Source organism: Amblyomma maculatum, chromosome 6, assembly GCF_055883805.1.
Source record: "Amblyomma maculatum isolate TAMU_Amacu chromosome 6, ASM5588380v1, whole genome shotgun sequence".
In the NCBI taxonomy this organism is placed as follows: Eukaryota; Metazoa; Arthropoda; class Arachnida; order Ixodida; family Ixodidae; genus Amblyomma; species Amblyomma maculatum.
Window position 1 is genome coordinate 55,764,540 of NC_139349.1, and position 20,133 is coordinate 55,784,672.

Here is a 20,133-nt window from a genome sequence, read left to right on the forward strand (position 1 = left end):
ATAAATGCGTTGGGTGGCCGCGTAAATCCTTCGCCACGATGACAACGCTGACACGTGTCAGTATCATTTGACGCTCTTCTGCTGCTTATCATCGTGCAGAAATATTTGGGCCGCAGGTTTGCACAGCACGGTAAATACACGGTAAATGGTGCGGTCGAGGCCGTTGACTACTGGTGAGCGTCCGTGCATTGGGCGCAGAGTCACAGGCCGGCGAAGTCTCTGAGGAAGACCATGGGGTGGCGAATGCTGTCGCTGATCTTCCGGTTGGGCCGCAACGCGGGGTTGGTGCTCGGAGTGTGCACCGCACAGGCTCGAATGATGGCCACCGTCGTAACGCTGCTTACCAACAGGCCCAGGGCGGTAAGGTACCAGTACCTCTGCGAAAACGAGTGGCGTACAGAGAGCTGTGTGACATCGCCATTCTCCAGCCATAACCTGTTAACGAAATTGGGCGGCGAGGTTTTGGCAGCGTGGTGCCATCGACGGTGTTACACTCCTTTTCAAGCTGCGTGTCGTGCACAGTTACATTTTACTGCTGCTAGGGATGTTGCACTCTGTGGGCTTATAACTTTTTGACTGCAACATTGGGCTTCGACAGTTTTGCACTAGGTATGCTTGTGCGGATTGAGAGAGGGTTCAGGAGGGTTGAAAAGCTCAGTTGGTAAATGGTCATACTGAAAAACAAGAAAGAAAGACAGCCCGCGGAAAACGATGGACAATAAGAGAGAGAGCGAATCAGAGAAAGACAGAATTTAGCGAGGGTTTTAGTATTCGCTGTCATGCTACTCTGCGTAGGAAAGGGAATTAGCGATACACAGAAAGAGAACTGTGTGGAAAATTAAAGAAATAACGTAGGGGGAGATAAATGGTGGCCACTAAATGCATGCTAAGGTGCATCGTCAAGCGAGGTTTTGACACGAAATGATGAAATGCCTAGTCTGGCAAATGGGAGTTGTCCTCTACTCCCCTTTATTCTAGGCCGTCGTCTTTTTTGTGTGCAGTTTACCTAGTAAGGTGAACACTCTCCTGTCTAGGAGAGAAACATTTCACATGAAAATAGCAAAATGACCTTTTTTTTTTTTTAAATCAGTCTAGTCCATCGTCGTTTTTTTGTGCGCTGTTTTCCTATAGTATCAAGGGTGAACCTTCTACTTCTATTTAAGAGACAAAAATTTGGCATGAGAACACCAAATCAGCAATCTTTTTTTTTTTTTTTTTTTTTTTTTTGTTACAGTCAGTAAGCAAAAAAGCTCCTCTCAGACACGCACTTGAATTTTAGACAAAAATATATAAGCTCTTGTCACTTAGCGCAGCGCTGTTTCAGTGCAAGGCCATCAATTCGGAGGCTAGCACCTGAGAAAAATCTTCTCTTGCTGGTGGAGCCATGCCCCTGCATAGCAACAGCTGCTTGACAACGATATATCAGTTAGCCAAGCATAGTCGTGACACTGGGCCTGCAGGATAGCAAAGACCGGGGCCAGTTTAGGCTTGAGCTTTCACCTTGACCATATCCTTTGACTTAGTGAATTATAACGATATCACCTCCGATGCTATAGCGTTGGCGCCGAGGCAATGACGGTAACGTCAAGTCCCACAGTATGGCGCTGCAGTCGCGCAGCCAGTCAATAAAAGCAGGTTTAATTGGTAATGATCGAATGCATGTCTCATTTCTAGTAACTACTAAAAGCTATAGGCAGCAGAAGAGAGAAACGAGTTGAACAACACCGCCCTCAAGGGACATTAGAATTTCTGCCAAAATTTTTTGCAATTTTGTCTCCAATTAAACCAACTAGATAAATTTCCTATTTTATTGATCACCATTAGCTGCCCAGGATTAAGCCTCTTCTTGTGTGACTGAAATGGCTCATAAAAAAAATTGGTTCCGTCTTTAACGTTCGCCATCGCGTTAAAAGCCCGAGATAAGTTATAAATGTACCCGACTAATGTGTCTCACCAGGGCAGCGTCGATGTAGAAGCGGATGTCGAAGCGGAGCAGGCGCAACTTAGCCAGTGAGCCCTCAGCGTCGATGAAGCGGCAGCGACGGAAGGAGTCGCAGTACCCCTGCAAGTCAGCGCACGCGGCCCCGGGCTCCAGGCGCTTGTGGCAAAGCGCCCGCATGCGGTCTATCTTGCACGCTTCGAGACACTCGCTGCCTGGCACTGCGAACCATGCCCCGGCCAGCCATCATATATAGGGCGTTACAATGCGTTGGAGTGGCAAGGCGTTGAGGAGGCCCAGCAGGACCCTAGTCGGATGCAACCTAAGTCTGCAGTATTCGCCACATGCTATTTCTCCGTGGCAGAAAGCAGTCCGCGCCGCTAAAGCTTTTTCGGGTTACCTAAATAGCGAAATTATGGTTCACACTTAAGCTCTGCCTTGAATGGCATGGCGCGACAGCGTAGGCTACCAGCCCGCATATAAAGCCCCGCTTTAACCAAGTCATGCGAACCTGACTGCGCGGCCTATAGGTAACGTGAATGCATCGGTTCTGGCAGGCTGATTCTGATATCGCCCTCCCATATGAAAGGAGAGGTCCAAGTTGGCAGCCCCTACAAAACGTAACGTCTGGCAACTCTACGTCCAGTCAGTGCACGGCCATGGCAGCTGCCAGCTATGGCCTGTCAGCGCCATGTTCGTGATTTTTCGCTCACAACGCCAACCGCCCGACGCCGACACCGGCGGGCGGCTGTCAACACTGCATTTTCGGTGAACGGGACCTTTATGGCTGTCGCGTTAAAAAGATTACCACCAGACCGAACCATAAAGCTAATAAATTACGATGCCTCTTCCTCGTTTGGTGTAGTCGAATATTATAAACTAATTTTGTAGCGAAAACGACACTGCTCTAGGTTTTCAAGCCGTCATCGTTTTACTGTGGCACCTTGGAAGATGAAGACGAAGAAGAAGAAAAAAAAAAACAAGAAAGAGAAGAAGTAGAAGAAGAAGAACAATAAGAAGAAATAGAATAAGAGAAAAAAGGGGAAGAAAGAAAAGAAGAAGTAAAAGAAGAAGAAAAAGAAGACAGATAACTCGGTTGTTGGTAGAGGCGAACAACCGCGAGTTGAGAGGACAGAAGGTTCGTTCGTACGTTGTGCGGCGATGTGCCCCGGAGTTCGACGTAGAGATGATGTCATACCACTAGAAGTCTTCTAGACCCGAATGAGAATTGTCAACGACGAGAGACAAGGTGCGCTCATACGTGAAGTGATTCCCTTATGACATAAATAAAGCTGAAACCATAGAGTAAACTACTATGCGCAAAAACCATGTCTTTACTTTGGAGCCGAACATAAACGTAGCCATACAGATTGCTCCCGCGTAACTCCAGGTTTAACCACAAGCTAAACCACAGCTGTTTTTTTTATTTATTGTTCGGCGGAGTAACACACAGGCCTGTACCATGCCCCATAGTTTGAAATGCCGCTGTTTAAAGTCGTGTCTTAATATTTCGATGCACCTTTATGGGTGAACTATATGCTAAGGCTTCATTGTATACCGCAATTCGGGGATATGTGTGCTGAGGAAACCTAAGACAGTCACAGCCGTCCGAAGATGGCCATGGTAGCGACGCTTAGCAGAAAGTAGAATTTTTAAAAACTTGGGTTGAGGAAGGCATCTATTGCTTTATACAGGTTTTTAAAAAGGTGTTATATAACAGAACTGCGCCCTTGTTATATGTAAAATATTTAAGTTTTAAATCTTTATGTACATTTTTATTCGCTTTATCGCCGTTCGTAAAACATTTCTTTTGTCTGTAGAAATATACACTCTCAGTGGACTAAATGTGATAATAATCGATTTCTTTAGAGACAATCTTGACACTATATATAGATAAAAGAGTGTGCAATAAAGTTTATTTTGCCAATACACACTTTATATACTCTTTCGTATAATTTCCTCCTACTCCCGGCTCCATTTTCACAATGCCTGATGGCAAACTCATCGAATAAAAAAAAAAAAAGACTGTCTTTAGACTGACGTCTACAACCACTTCAATTTTCTTCCGTCTACAGACTGCCAATCAACTGTCCCTTTGTTAAAGTAAATAATCTTAATTTTCTGCTGTCTACACACAATCTATTCTGCCTTTGGATTAAAATTTATAGTTATTTCAGCTGCAGATGACGTCATTACTCGGTCACTGATAAAAAGGTTGGTTGGTTGGTTTGTGGGGTTTAACGTCCCAAAGCAACTCAGGCTATGAGAGACGCCGTAGTGGAGGACTCCGGAAATTTCGACCACCTGGGGTTCTTTAACGTGCACTGACATCGCACAGCACACGGGCGCCTTGCTTTTGATAAAAAGGGAACGAGAATCGTTCGTTCTTCAGATGAACAATGGACGACAATAAAAAGCTTTACTACGCGCAACCATGCGTACGAGCTTTCGCGACACACTACGTTTAACCTGAGCTAAACCACAAATTTCTTTTTTTTTTTCAAAAAACCTGTCTAAACTCTCACAGTGATGAAATTTGAAGACACAATCTTCTTTTCCAAATCGTACACCACGGGAAGCCGAGCACCAGGTTTAGCGATGGTCTGTACCAATTCGGAAAAGCCGATGGGTAATCGATTGGCAACGGGTGTATATCTCTTTCCGATTGAGTTTGAGCATACTAGCCGGACAGTTACTTCACAACTTTTAATAACGAAATGTGGTGCATATTTTTTCGTGCATGTATTATGTGTGCCCAGCCTGGGTACTTTTAAAGTATTAGCTGAATTTGTAAGCACAGTAATTGGTTATGTCGTTTTCGAAAATGATGTGGTGACGTTATTAAACACTGCAAGTGCAGTCTATACAATCTATAGATAATTGTGTACTGAAGGTTTAGTAGACAGCATCTAAGGCATCTATGCACAACCGTTTGTCCAATGTTTAGGAGAGAAAGATATATAAACTGTCTTTGGAGAAAAGCCTTCAAAAAACAAACGCCATCATCTATTAATTGTCTATAGACCAGCTTCTATAAGACTTCCTTCAGACAAAATCCTACAAAATGCATTTAATAATAATAATAATAATAATAATAATAATAATAATAATAATAATAATAATAATAATAATAATAATAATAATAATAATAATAATAATAATAATAATAATAATAATAATAATAATAATAATAATAATAATAATAATAATTTAATATATAAATATAGATTGACTAAATCTATAAATTGTCTGTATATTTATGGTCGTGTTTAGGTTATATTTCTGTGGAAGTTCGTGGACTTTATTGAAAATAGTGCATGGCTATCTATATAGAGTCTTGCACTTGCCTTAAAGAAGGCCGGATTAGCCTCGTGAAAATAAACTGAACTGCCGCTGCTCATGATGGTTTGCAGGACATGTGCGTGCCGCGCGTATGTGAACAGGAGGAATACCAAGAGTTCGAACTCACAACCGTCCGTGCAGGCTATCAGGCACATCTCTTCGGGCGTGTGGGTCGGGCCCGTGAGGAAGCATTGGTGAAGGTTGTACATGCGGCACACCGACTGCAGGCAATCTCCAGACTGGCACACTTGCGTGCCGTGGTTGCACAGAGTCCCATCGGGTTTCCACTTCGATGCTGGGCACTCGCCACTCTCTCCACTGTCGTCATGCCAGCGTGTCAAGGGGTGTTTTATAATTTCCGACAGAGATCTATCTGTTCTGAAACCACGGCATGCATGCACGATCACGAGGACTGCGGCCGATGTGAGTGTCCAGACTGCGGCGATATGTTTCATTGTCGTAAGGATTCTATGTACGCAATCCATGTCGTGGTTTCCGCGAATACCTGACGACTATTAATTGAAAGGAACTTCCGCTTGCGTTTTCACCTCAACATGAATCGTACAATGCCTAGACCCACGACCCTCCGTCCATGTCCTGATAAATACAGGCGAATGTATTGGCTCTTGTGCACACACGACACACGAAGGCGTGAAGGTGACAGTCTTTTTGAAAACACTTTAAAGGGAGGGTGGGGGGGGGGGGGGGGGGGTGAACCAAAGTAGAAGCGCGTTTATTTATATGGCTCAAATTTTGCCTCGTCGGCTAATTGTCGCCATGTGATTATGGCGACGTCCCTGGAGCTGTCACAGGAATCTACTTGCTTGGAATTTAGCATGACACCGCTTCGGACGTCGTGGAACATATTGAATGCCAGAATTTCGAGATGCCTTTTAATTCTGAGGTAACTGTGGGGTGTTGTAAGATACTGTTACGCGCACGTTGATCAGATTGGTCGAAGCTTCTGATTCACAACAAAAATTTGCTTTTAAAGTTTTTCCGGCGCTTGCATCAGTTACATATGTAATTGGAAATCAATGGACTGCGTTTTTGAATGTAACTGTGAGACAACTGTGTAACATTGCGAGGTATCGTTGCGAAATAAATTGATAGATGTGGGCTAAGCTTCGTATGCGTACCAAAATTCTGCTTCTGAAGTTCGTCTTGCGTTCACAGTAAGTCCAACAGCCACAGAAATCAAATGGGGTGCGTTTTGGCAAATAGCAAAAATCTGTTAGCCTGTCGAGAGATGATCTGCGGATACAGTGATTACTATCGGGAAGTTATGCGATACGTAAAAAATCATATTCAAAAACTGTTCCTCATAAAGTATCGAAGAATTCTGGGTCTGCAGTAATAACTCTCACGACACTGCTGTTCCTCTGTGAACGTCCTCAACATGCGAAGTTGAAGAAATTGTCCCCGATTTAAGAATTTACTATCTGAGTGATAACATAGGAACCGCTCTAGATGCCTTGAATTTATGTGCGTTCTATTGATTTAGAATGATTTCTGTTGCATCAATCACTGATAAATTTTTCTTATCGGAGAACGACATAAACAAAACCTAAAACGCTGAGTCTCTAGTGGCGAGTAGTGATCCTCGCCTGTAGTGGCCTATCAGATATGCTCAAGGATTCTCATTTCATCGTGATCTCTGCTCCAGGCTACGCTCCGCATATAGAATCTGCTTTTAAGGAGTTACTTTAGAAACCCAAAGTTTTACTCAATCTCTCCGCCAATGAAAACTAAATAATGGGAACTGAATGATATCAAAGGAAGCTTCTGTGCTAAGCTGGGCGTGATAAAGGACAAACGAGGCAAGGACCTCACTGAAGCCTCAGAGATAAAGAAGAGGTGGCAGGAATACACAGAAGAACTGTACAAGAAGGACCCGGATGTGCAAACCCAACATAAGACGGTTGAGATTACTGACCTCGAGCCGGGCATCCTGAAGAGTGAAGTTGAATGGGCCTTCGCCAGCCTTGCTAAGAACAAAGCTAGCGGAATTGATGGTATTCCAGCTGAGTTGCTTCAAAACCTCAACCACGACGCTGTTAACACACTGCATACATTATGTCAAAAGATTTGGACAACCCTGCAGTGGCCACAGGATTGGAGGAGGTCAGTTTACATCCCCATTCCAAAGAAAGGCAGTGCCAAAGATTGTTCCAACTACCGCACGATCGCGCTTATTTCGCATGCTAGCAAGGTGATGTTGAAAATCCTCCAAGGTAGGCTGCAGCAGTATGTGGATCGGGAGCTTCCGGACGTGCAAGCTGGGTTTCGCAAGGGCAGAGGAACTAGAGACCAAATTACCAACCATCGCTGGATCATAGAAAAAGCAAGAGAGTTCCAGAAACCCACCTACTTCTGCTTTATTGATTATGCGAAAGCGTTTGACTGCGTAGATCACAGCAGATTGTGGCAAGCTCTCCAAGAGATGGGAGTTCCAATTCACCTCATCTGTCTCCACAGGAACCTGTATGAAGGACAAGAGGCCACAGTCAGAACTGGGCATGGTCTTACTGATTGGTTTCCGATTGAGAAAGGAGTGAGGCAAGGCTGCATACTGCCACCCTGTCTATTTAACCTATATGCAGAGTGCATCATGAGGAAGGCCGGTCTGGACGAGTCTTCAGCTGGAGTGAAGATTGCTGGAAAACGTATCAACAACCTTAGATATGCGGATGATACCACTTTAATGGCAGAAAGTGAAGTGGAACTCAAGAGACTTCTGATGCGCGTACAAGAAGAGAGTGAGAAGTTTGGGCTTAAACTGAACATTAAAAAGACGAAGATCATGGCGTCTTGCCCTATCAAGTCCTGGAGCATCAATGGACAAGAAGTGGAAGCTGTGACAGATTTTCTGTTCTTGGGCGCCATGATTACCTCGGAAGGAGACTGCAGCCATGAAATTAGGAGACGCCTGCTTCTGGGAAAGAGAGCAATGGTTAGCCTTGACCGCCTAGTAAAGAGCAGAGACATTAGTCTGCCAACCAAGATCCGTATAACCCGTGCTATGGTCTTTCCAGTTGTGATGTATGGATGCGAGAGTTGGACTGAAAAAGGCTGACCGCCGAAGAATTGACGCGTTTGAATTGTGGTGCTGGCGAAGACTCTTAAGAGTTCCTTGGACTGCCAGAAGATCAAATCAGTCGATATTGTCGACCATGAACCCTGACTGCTCATTGGAGGGTCAAATTCTAAAGTTAAAGCTCAGCTACTTTGGTCATCTGATGAGAAGAGAGGAGTCGCTGGAGAAAGATTTGATGTTGGGAAAGGTTGAGGGTCGCCGGAGAAGGGGTAGGCAGCGAACGCGATGGTTAGATGGCATTCTCGAGGCATTGCAGATGAAGCTATGTGATGTTAAGAAGATAGTGAGAGACCGGAAAGCGTGGCGTGACATGGTCCATAGGGTCACGAAGAGTCGGACACGACTGAATGCCTGAACTGAACTGAATGATTGCGTGATTAACTTCATTTCTGAGGCGGCCAAGGACTTTTGAAATTATATATACCAACCCACATATATTTCACTTTTCCTCCGCCTCTGGAAGCAAAAAGGTACCCCTCTGATGGAGCTGGGACAGGGAGGTCACCGTCGCTTGCTGCGGGGGCTAGCCTGTCACAGAATTTTTATCTGTTGTAGGCCGTCATTGCACCCGCCACCGTTTTGGTGGTGGACGACGGCTGTTGTTGCGGCGCGCGTCTTTCTCTCCCTCTTCTTTTTCTTTCTTCTCTATTTTCTCTTCTGTCTGCACGAGGCAGCGGGGGTGGCTCAGCTACAGAGCCAGTAGCAGGCCCGTGCATTTTCTTTTCCTTCTTCTATACAGCCACTGCAACAACAACAAAACAGGCACACCTGCTAATAGCTCTCTACTCAATTCCCGACGGCGCTGTCGGTTTTCATTACATGCGTGACTGCGAACAAGTGTTGTCTAATCAGGAGTCTGAAAAGACGCATTAGACCAAGTATTCTAGAGATAAACCGGGCCCTGGCCACTCATCTGCTCTGAATTGTTCTCAGATATTACTATCATTTAGTGTGACATCTCGCGTGGCGTGTAAACAGGCACAGATATAAGGATACTTGCAAAAAGCTTCGTATTGGCAGTCGTCTTCTGGCCTGCAAGGCACCGAAGGTCCATGAAAGGTGCAGTTCTCAGTGCAGCAGGCTCCGTTGCTTGGACTGTAAAAACATGCAAGCCGCTTCAACAGTAAACGACGATGTTTTTGTTTCGCTTGAAGTAGCAAAGACGCTACAGTTCCTGCATGCCGACTTTATGACGTCGTCATGACGTCACGTCTGGTTCTACGCGACGTCATGATGACAATGTTGGCTTGGTTTGTTAAAAGGCTTAACGTCCCGCACCGGCTCCGGCTATGAGAGATGCCGTAGTTGAGGGCTCCAGAAGTTTCGAACACCTGGGGTTCATTAACGTGCACTGATATCGCACAGTACAGCTAGAATCAATATGAAAGGGAACACGGGAGCGTGTCACCTCCACGCTTTCAAATGCGCTGTCACCAACAGGTGATAAGAATCAGTGGTAACACCCAAAGTAAGCTTGGTCGGCTGCTCTTTCCGAGCATACCCTAGGTGCTACCCATTCTCGTCTTGTGTTAGTGGCAGCGCTTTGCAAAGCGCGGAGGCCACGCGCTCCCGTGTTCCCTTTCATTTTGCTTCTAGCTGTACATTGGCGTTTTTGCTTCTCGCCTCCATCGAAAAGTATCTTCCGCGATTAGGACAGTAGCCGTGTGTCATTGAGTTCAGCGCTGAGTCGCCGCGGCGGGAAGCGTGACGGTGTGGTATGGATAACTTTTGAAGCACGCGGTTGTGAAAGGGGCTGCCCCCATATGTACCATTGGCTTCCCCATATGTACCTGTCAAGTTACACATAGAAATAAAAAAGAATGGCAGGAGGAACTATGAAAAGCATTAACTTGTTGGGAGCAGCGAGTGAGCAGTACGTTTTTCGTTTTGTTAGGTTCTCCACAGACTTTTGAAAAAGGCGTAGCCTTTGAATTGACGTACCATACTTGGAAGTGGTCATTAGAAAGAATAAATGACATTTCATACTCCTGGAAGAATGAAAAGTACGGGCATGAAAGGCACTTGCATATAGAATGAAAGGCCCTTACAACATCTTATTGCGGGGTTTAACTTCTCGGAGCGGCTTGTTGGCGGTGAATAGGAATCGTAATTTTCGGTTTTTATTCCTTACAAATTTGATGGAGTTAAGCAGAACGAAAGTTTTGGCTTTTTTCGACCAATATTTTTGACGAACGAACTGTTGACTATCTTCGGTGATTTAATGTGACTATTCTTTGTGCAGTCAAAAGTCATTCAGGGTCTGAGTGTTTTTGTCAGCATGACAGCTTTCTTAAACAAGATATTTGGGGTAATTGGAGCTATTCTTATCGAAAGCATGCCCTGCTACCGTCATTGCGACAGTAAAGCGAGTTGAATGAGATTAGGCGGCATGCGAAATGGCAAATGGAAATTTACTTCCAAAACTATATATTTACATCTTACCGTTGAGTTGCCATGCAGGGTTGAGTGATATGACGATGTATGACGTAGTCTGTGCATTGATGTCAGCAATGAAACTGCCTTTCAAGCTTCAATTAATTATCGTGACACTTGCTCAGTTTGATGTCAGTATCCTTGTAGTCGGTAGACCTACTTAACCACGGAGCGAACAGATACAGTGAAATTGAGATATATCCAACTCGAAGGGGATCGCGAATAGTTGGATATGAAATAGTAGAAAAGCGCAGCTGTAACGTAGAACAAAGAATGCATTGCCCCCAAGGCGGATTGGCCGCCGATGTGTTTGCAGCACCTCAGACTCTGACTTATGCCTGACATGCTTCACATAATCGAAGTCGCAATATACGATTGTTTCGAACTAGCCACTGCCTATACCTAATCATATTACTAGCAGACTACAAGTTCAAAAATAGGCACTACCGGGAAGGCGGTGGTGCCGGGTTCAATCCCGGATCAGGACGAATTTTTCTTTAACTACGAAGTTTCTGAGAAAGCTGTATAGCCTTGCTTTGTAGCCGTATGGCTGCGCTCGGGTGGATGGCAATGAGTAATTACTCCCTTAATAGGTCATTAAAATTACGGTACAGTTGGTTTCTGCGATGCCTTCGGCAGCGAAGCGAGCGAACCAACTCAGGAGGGCCGCCGCAAGTCAACATTTATGCTGGCTGCACCATGTGTGACCGATGTACCGTGAGGAATGAATGCGATCAATTGAAGTGCACCCCCAAGCACGTCTTGTAACACACCCAGCGTTAAACGAGTAACGTGACTGCACAGCCCTGTTGAATGTCATGCAATCGATCCGCCTGTAGGCGCGCAAAGTGATATTTAACAGCTCCATTAGGGGAAGCCCTATTAACAGGGACACGACGCTCAATTTGATATATCGAACGACCCGAGAAGCTGTAGTTCAAATATTGTTTGACTTTCCTATGCTTTTATGTGTGATTTTCAAGAGTGTAGCGCGTGTGTGGAATAGAGCCATTATTTCAAAATATTCGGGTCTGTTGCGTTCAGGCTCGACTCTAGTGCTTAGCTAGCAGGTGGCAATGAGGTGGTGCTTCCCGGCCAGCGAAGGCAAGTAAACTATATCGTGGCACTACCTCAAATCTCAAAACTCTGCTGACTATCTAATCTAACAGATATACCACCATTTCATTTCAGTATGACTTTCCAACTTAGTTAATTTCAAACTTTGACTGTGACTCTATACTCAACAGGCCGCTATAGTTATGCATTTCATTCTAGGAACATCTTTTTTCCCTAAAACCAAATTTTCCAAACTGAAATTGTAATACGTCTGTCGTCTTCTTTTTCGGTTTATGTAAAAAGGTTCAACCCCTATCTGTGACGGACGCCGTAGTGGAGGGCTTCGAGTTAGCTTATTAGATCACTTGAGATTAATTAACGTGGGCTGACATCGCGCAGCACACGGCCGGTTTTGTATCTCGTCTCGGTCGAAATACAGCTGCCGCGCCACTGCCTTTGGTTAGGTCGTCGGACGCAAAAGTCACTGAGCTACCGCGGTAAGTTCAAAGACCTGCTCTACAAGCCAAGCTTATACTTGTTGGCGGTAGAGAATAAGGGGGTCCCTTGCCTGCATATGGCGCCGGTGGCGAGGGTGCAGCGTTTGGGATGGTTGCGCGAATGGCAGCACTTGTCGAGGCACTCGAACCGATCGTAGCCGCAGTCACACTCCTCCGAGTCTTCGCGAATAAGGTTTCCGCAGAAGGGACTCGTCGGCTCTGGGACGCAAGCAGACACAAAGCAAGAACCGATTACCCCTGAGGGGGGGGGGGGGGGGGGTAAAAAAACCTAGACTAGTTACCAAGAACAAATCTCGATCAAACAATTTTCTGTGTATCCTTAAATAATTAACCGTGGACGAGTGCACAAAGGCTCGAAAAACCGCTGGTTAAGAGGTCGTAGTGAGAGCTTTAACGCTCTTATAGTGTTCTAAATGCGAAAGCGTTGTATTTCCGTCGTATATGTTTAGCGTTTATCTGGCACGCGGGTTATAATAAAAGGAAACAGAGTTTAGTGATTGCTATCTCATCTTTTAATGTTTTCATGTGCACAGTTCCGTAAAAAGCGGCTTCCCAGCTTTTCCTAAAAGTGTCATGCAGCTTTATGCAATTTCTTCGTTTCAGACGAAATTCTCACTTTTTATGCCCGTTTCAGAAATCCTGGCGTTCCGACGCTGTAATCAACGACAATTGAGGCAAATTTGTAAACTTTTGCGCATGACTGGATAAAATAGTTGATTCTTCACATCATGAAACTGATTTTCTTTCTTGAGGTGTACATAAACTACCGCATATTTTACGAACCCAAATGGGAAGCGGAGTTTGAAATGGTCTAAGTCTACTGCTCAAGGCATATGAAAAAAAAAAAAAAAAAAAAACCAAGGAGTCTCGCACGCAGGCGCACTCGTACAACCATGTGTGTCCTCGTTGTTTTATGTGTTATATCCTGTGTTATGGATAAAAGTGTCAACAGATGGTGGCAGAACAATCCGAGTTCACTTTGTATTTGGTGTTTTCAATATTGATAGCATATACTTAAAATGCATCCTTAACTTTGTTATGGAACACTGAACTTTCATGGCTCACCAAACGTAAATGCCGAAGTCGCTCACCTTGGAAGCAATTTGGGCGTGTCCCGTCGCCCGTGAGCATGTCTTCGAGGACGACAGAAATGTGCTGCACACTGCAGGGCGAAAATTTGCGGTTGTTGGAGCGGGTGCCAGCCTGGGCGTTGGCGAACATGATGTAGTTGCCCTCATCGCCACCAGGTACGCACTCCGGTGGGTAGTCATGCTGCAGAACGAGCATCGAATCGAAGTAAAATTAGGTCCGAGCAATCTGTTGCGCAATGCCGATATTTACTTCATTGTCCGAAAGGTAGGTATATGAAAGCTAGCAATCCCTACTGCTAGCTCACTTCATCGTTTGGAAGCGTGTTTAAATAGAACCTCCTCCTTCCCCTGCTGCAAATGAGGGCTCGCGTATTTGAGAAATGAGAAATGCCAGGTTAACATAAAGCTTATTAGGTGTCAAGAGTAAATGAAATTTGCTGCCTCGACTCACTTTCCTGCGGAAAACTCAGCAAAAGGACCGATAAGCGAGGAATCCGTAATGCCGACGGTGGGACTACTCGCTTGTTGCTAGCCAACCAATATGACCGAAAGAGGAAATCTTCTCTCGCCCATTCGCTCGTCAATATCTAGTACATCAGGCAACGTCATCGAAGGCGTGTAGACATCAGTTGCGAGCGCCACAGCATGCATTTCGGCGGCGGCGAATTTCACGTCCTGCGCAGAGTGCCATAACGGGAACGTATACGAAAGGGCCAAGGCACCTGGTTTTTGTCCGAGAAGAGATGTACAGGTACCCCCAAAAGTTTGTCCAGCACAAAAATTGCAGTAGAGGCCAAGACCAATGTACTCGCAATATCGCGCATGGCCAAGGCGAATGAGGCAAGCCACGAAGCGATTTGACCGTGCCGCTTGCCTGTCACCCGGTCCTGCATCCACAGAAAATTTTGCTCTTCGTCCGGCAGTCTCCCTGTGATTAACAAAACTGAAGCTAGGCCCTCTGTTGAATGACCCTTCCTATTTTGGCTGTTTAGGTTGCCTTTGGTGCCGCTCTTCGATATAGTCCCCGCATCGCCAGAACACACTCCAGCAGACTTCTCCTGGGCGCTGGGTTAGATTGAGCTCGCGCTGGAGGCGCAGCTCGTACTAAGAAACTTAGCACAGAAGCGTTGCTAAAACTTTGTCCAAGATGTCAAAGGTGATTTCAGCCTTCAGCACCGTCTGTCGGCCTTCCACAAAGCCAACGGCAGGATCCTGGTCAACACTTATAAGCTTGCGAAACGTCAGTGGCCTGCACATGCATTTACATGTCTGGTAAAAAGTCTGCCACCGACTATCAGTCATCCTAGCCTGTATAGCTGAGAATCTCGACCTATAGGCTAAGCTGTGGCTACTCGGCTATTTCTAAACTGTGACCAGCGTCTCGACAGCCCCCTGGATGATGAACAGTCCATTAGATGTGCCTGCCTGCATGGGGCCTTCTGTCCATTTGTTTGGGTATCTGTATTCTGGTGGCGTTTTTATTATAAAGTAAAACAAAACAAACAAACAAAAAACAGCGCCTACATAAACCGCATACACAACACCACCTCCCCACGTTAACGAAAGCTTAAAAAATGTTGCCTAAATTGGAGAGGTTTAACGTGACTGCACTTATTACAACGTGCGAAATCCCTACTTTTGCCACATTTATCTTGGTGCATTGTAGATGCAATATACAGTGTCACTGTCCACTCGCCAAGGGCACGCTCGTATGGACGCCCGAGTTGGCAGCGCCTGCTAATTTGACGATGCTGGGATTAGTAGGCCGTATAAGTCTCGCAAAGTAATGCTTTCGCACTAAGAAACCACAAGAAATAAAGCCTGTTTCTGTCGTGCAATCCCTACAGACAGAAGAAAAAACCACGTTGGGCGCCAGTTGTGGGGTAGCCTGCCGCTTCTCATCCGTATTGTTGAGCACGACGAATTGGAAAACACACAAGGAAATGTTTTATTTGAATGGTCGAACAAGGATGAACCCATACTACGCCCTGCACAAAGTCACCCAGCCAGCACACTCCCAGCAAAGCCAACATACAGTCACCCAGCCAGCACACTCCCAACAAAGCCAACAGCACTCGCTTTTGTAAGGGATGGGGCTGCTCACTAAACACTCGCCGTGCGACGCCAAAATGGCATCGTCGTGTTGAATGGTGACACTTGTGAGCGCAAAACATTCATGAAAGATTTTCAGTTCCCAAATACGCGGTGCACGTGGATATGGTATAATATACTGACAAAGGCGCATTCTCGTTAGCAGTCATCGATAAGAACGGCAGATTGCGGCAGGGTTTGTCTGGAGCGAATGATACACTTTTCGCAGCACGCCGCTTCGTCGCGTCGCTCTCTTTTTCTTTTTGCGCACATGGAGAACTGATTATTTCTTTGGTTGTTCAAACCAGTAGCCATGTGACTGAAGGGTGTGCTTTGCACTTTCATTCGCAACATGCAGAATGTGCTCTTTGATATTTGGTCGTTGCACCTCAAGAAAGCGAGCAAATCAAGTTTTTTTAGCCCTTCGGTATTCCGAAAACGTTTTTTGAGCACCTGCACATAACCATAACCGATGCATTTGTCTCACACCAATTGGGAGGGCTGAAACCAGAGTCTAGAAAGGACTGAGGCTGAGAATAGGACCAAGCAACTGGGTGGAGGTGTAACTGAAGTCGGCTAATGATAAGGTTCCCAGCTGACCATTTTCTGATTACTTATTTTTGAAGCGATAGTTTGTGGGGATTCACAATTCCCTTCCTCCATTATAACGCCCGCGCGTAATTAACACGCGTGATTACGCGCGCTGACAGAGAGGTTGGCGGAGGAGAGGGCATGCTGGCCACCCCCCGCCGCCTCCCGGGCACTGCGGCGACGCTGCCGCGGGCTTCCCTCTTTCCTGCCGGCGTAACCGGGAGACCTCCTCTCCCGTTCCGTGTCGAGGAGCGCGATGTGAATCCCCACAAGTTTCACTACGCGAGGGAGGGGAGGGTGCTGCTCCTGACCCTACGGGGCTAGGAACGGTAGGCCACCGCTGTTTGCAGCGGTGACTCGCCTGCCACCGGCTGTTTTACCTGTTGTAGGCCGTCATAGCACCCGTAACTGCATCGGTGGTGGACCGTGACTATTGCGACGCGCGTCTTTTTCTCTCCCTCTTCTTCTTTTTCTATCTTCTCTCATTTCTCTGTCCGCACGAGGCAGCGGAGGTGGGCGTCCGTGTGCTGTGCGATCCACCTCCGCTGCCTCGTGCGGACAGAGAAATGAGAGAAGATAGGCGTCCGTGTGCTGTGCGATGTCAGCGCACGTTAAAGATCCCCAGGTGGTCGAAATTACTCCGTAGCCCTCCACTACGGCTCCTCTTTCTCTCTTTCCTCTTTCACTCCCACCTTCGTCCCTTCACTTACGGCGCGGTTCAGGTGTCCACATAAAACAAGTGAGACAGTTACCGCGCCTTTCTCTTCCTATAAATAAATCAGAGGCAGCGGAGGTGGCTCAGTTGCAGAGCCAGTAGCAGGTCCGTGCATTTTCCTTTCCTTTTTCCTACAACAACTACGCGTGGTAAAGCCAAGGTCACCGCGTGCTTCCGATGACCTTCAAGAAGCTTCAAAGTTGAGTTAGAACTTAATAATAATAATTTGTTCACAGGAAAGGAAAGCCGTTATGTTTGTCATGCGTACTGTGGACACCTAACCGCACCGTAAGGAAGGGAGGAATGTGGGAGTGAAAGTGGAAAGAGAAAAGGAGACGCTGTAGTGGAGAGTTACAGAGTAATTTAGATCACCTAAGGATCTTCAGCGTCCACTGACATCGTACAACATTCCGTTTCGCCTCCATCGAAACACCGCCGGCGGCGGTCAGGATCGAACTCGGGAACCCCTGCACAGTAGTCGGGCACCTTAACCACTGGAATTTAAGCCACAACCATTTTGAGTAGCTATGTTCGCATCAAAGGGCAAGGTCAGCGTCAAGGTTACACTCTACCAAATAACTGAGGTAGGAAGCAGCTTTACGCGTGAGCAGCAGCACGTCGAGACACATGATCGATGAGCCGCGAACCTCGGCCGGAGCCACTCCATGGGGAGACTGTGGGGAGGGTGGCTGATCCTGGCCCTGATGGGGCTGGGACAGGTAGTCACCACCGCTTGCGGCGGGGGCTAGCCTGCCACCGAATTTTTATCTGTTGTAGTCCGTCGTTGCCCCCGTCACCGCTTCGGTGCGACGCGCGTCTTTCTCATCTCTTCTTTTTCTTTCTTCTCTATTTTCTCTTCTGTCCACACGAGGCAGCCAAGGTGGCTCAGCTACAGAGCCAGCAGCAGGCCCGTGCATTTGCTCGACTCCCAACGAAGAGCTTCTCAAACTCGGGGTCCATAATACCTACGAGGAACTCAAAGAAGCACAACGAACTGCCCAAATAAGGCGCCTGTCTAGCACGCCCGCCGGTAGGACAATACTTGAGAGATTAGGTATTGAGGGCGAACGCCTATAAGACCTCCCTCAAACTATTCCACGCGATATCCGAAAGAGGATCACCATCAAACCTCTTCCTCGCAACATGAACCCCTAGGCCCATCAAGGCCGAAGAAAAGCACGAGCTAAGAGCCTGCACACAAATCTGAGCCGGCTACAGGATGTCATCTACGTCGACGCTGCAGAAGACGCGGAAGACCCTAACAAATATTCGATATGTCGAGTCACAGAGCCCAACACTAACCCAGCGAGACCCGTTATGGCGGAGACTGTTTCCACATCCAGACCCCTAGTGGCGGCCGCCATCGCCGCGGCCATCGCTTTTACTAATGCAACAACCATAGTAAGCGACTCCAAACTGGCAATCAGGAACTTTGCTAGAGGTAGAGTCTCCAATCCCGCCTCACAAATATTCAGTGAAATGAGAGAATCTCCTCTCGAGATAGATATCGAATTAATATGGACCCCAGCTCATGCGGGGAATCCGGGAAATGAGGCTGCCCATCAATACGCCCGAGAATTAGCCGGCCGAGCGGTGGCGCAAAATCAGGAACCGGAACCCTTCGGTGAGCCAGTCGTATCACACCACGAACTCACTGCACATTACAAAGCAATAAGAACACTCCTACCACCCCATAAAACACTGACCAGACAACAAGTAATCCAAACTACACATCAAAATTCATAAATGAGGATATGAGTCCCTTCTGCCGGTTTTGTGGGGAGAAAGACAGCTTCGAGCATATGATCTGGGCGTGCAAAGCCCAAAAGCCTCCCTCAGAACTCTTGCCTGATCCCTCTAAAGAAACTTGGAACAAGCTAAGGTCCAGCGATGACCCCGGAATTCAGTTCAAGGCCGTCGAATGAGCCGGCGTTGCCGAAAATCTCCATGGCCTGCGGCGCGCTAGTCGACTTCCCCTATTCCTCCCACTTATTGTGAATAAAGTTTTATCAGCCTCTTTTCCTTCTTCCTACAGCCACAACAGGCAGCGGTGGCGGCTCAGCTATAGAGCCAGTCGCAGGCCTGTGCATTTTATTTTCCTTCTTCCTACAGCCACAACAGCAGCCACGCCATGGACTCTCGGAGGAAGAGCAACATGAGCAGCCGTGCTCGTTGCGAACGTCAGTTGGCTGCATCGGACGATCCGGAGGACTTTGAATTGCGAGCATAAAGTTTGCGGAGAAGAGAAGGGGCTGAAGCCAAAGCCTAAGCGGCGGAAAATCAGGAACGACATGAGGAGCGTCTTGCGACATGTCGCCGCGACGATGCTGCAAAGAGTGAGCGACGAGCCACCGCCGCCGCCGCTTCTGCATCCCTATGCTTCAGCTATCGCTTCAGGCTAGGTTTAACCGAAGCTAAACCGCAGCCAATTCTTTTGTTAGGATTTAAGGTTTTAGCTGATGAGCTAGAGATAAGATACCATGGGAAAAGGAGTGCGTCCTTAATCGAAACATGAGTTCATAGTGTAAAAGATAAGAAATCTGATTTCATGGTATCACTGTGGCGCAAGACGGCGGTGATCGCAAGTCAATGCAGCTAAGACCAGATGACAGCAGGGATGCAGATAGTTATAAGGGTGGGCCACGATGTGTAGTGTGAGAATTACGCTTGTTCGGACGCTGTCATCTGCTGCATGACAAACAAGACCTGAAATGCAAATGACATGAAGACAGTGTTGAGAACGCTTGAAAAGTAAACTTTAACAGCACAACAAACGAACAGAGAAGAAGAGACAGACGCGGACGGCCAGCGATCATGCAAACATAGCTTGGTTCGACAGTTTGAAGTAAGGAGTGCACGCTGTAACAAAGGAGGAATACGAGGGACACAAAAACCCCCTCACACAACTTCGCAGATGCTAAGACATTTAGGCACACTTTCAGGAAGAGTGCTTAGCCATAAAATAGCATTGTTGCCCATTTGAATTTTATGTGGAGGAATTTGAATGACTTCGCCATCCTTTCGTTTCGCTCCTGCCTTGATACCTTAGGGGCCCAGAGCGCGTGCACGCACGCACGCACGCACGCACGCACGCACGCACGCACGCACGCACGCACGCACGCACGCACGCACGCACGCACGCACGCGCAGGCTAGGAGATTTTGCCAAAATAACTATAGTGCGAATTCATCAAAACTTAGCAGCCACAGAATATGCTCATAGCGCTCCTCACGAGTAACGCCCGTCGGACAGCCATAATA

The 20,133-nt window shown here is 46.8% G+C and overlaps 1 protein-coding gene across 1 annotated transcript in view; it reads right to left on the bottom strand.

The window, feature by feature from the left end:
* Window positions 1-200: 200 nt before the first annotated feature.
* Window positions 201-20,133, bottom strand: part of LOC146185792 (disintegrin and metalloproteinase domain-containing protein 10-like) — a 39,674-nt gene continuing 19,741 nt past the window's right edge. The window contains exons 8-13 of the mRNA XM_084607915.1: window positions 13,477-13,657; window positions 12,436-12,583; window positions 9,375-9,473; window positions 5,409-5,599; window positions 1,955-2,160; window positions 201-377 (exon numbers count right to left, since the gene is read on the bottom strand). Coding sequence (XP_084464041.1) covers window positions 201-377; window positions 1,955-2,160; window positions 5,409-5,599; window positions 9,375-9,473; window positions 12,436-12,583; window positions 13,477-13,657 — 1,002 coding nt within the window. The remainder of the gene's footprint in view (window positions 378-1,954; window positions 2,161-5,408; window positions 5,600-9,374; window positions 9,474-12,435; window positions 12,584-13,476; window positions 13,658-20,133) is intronic.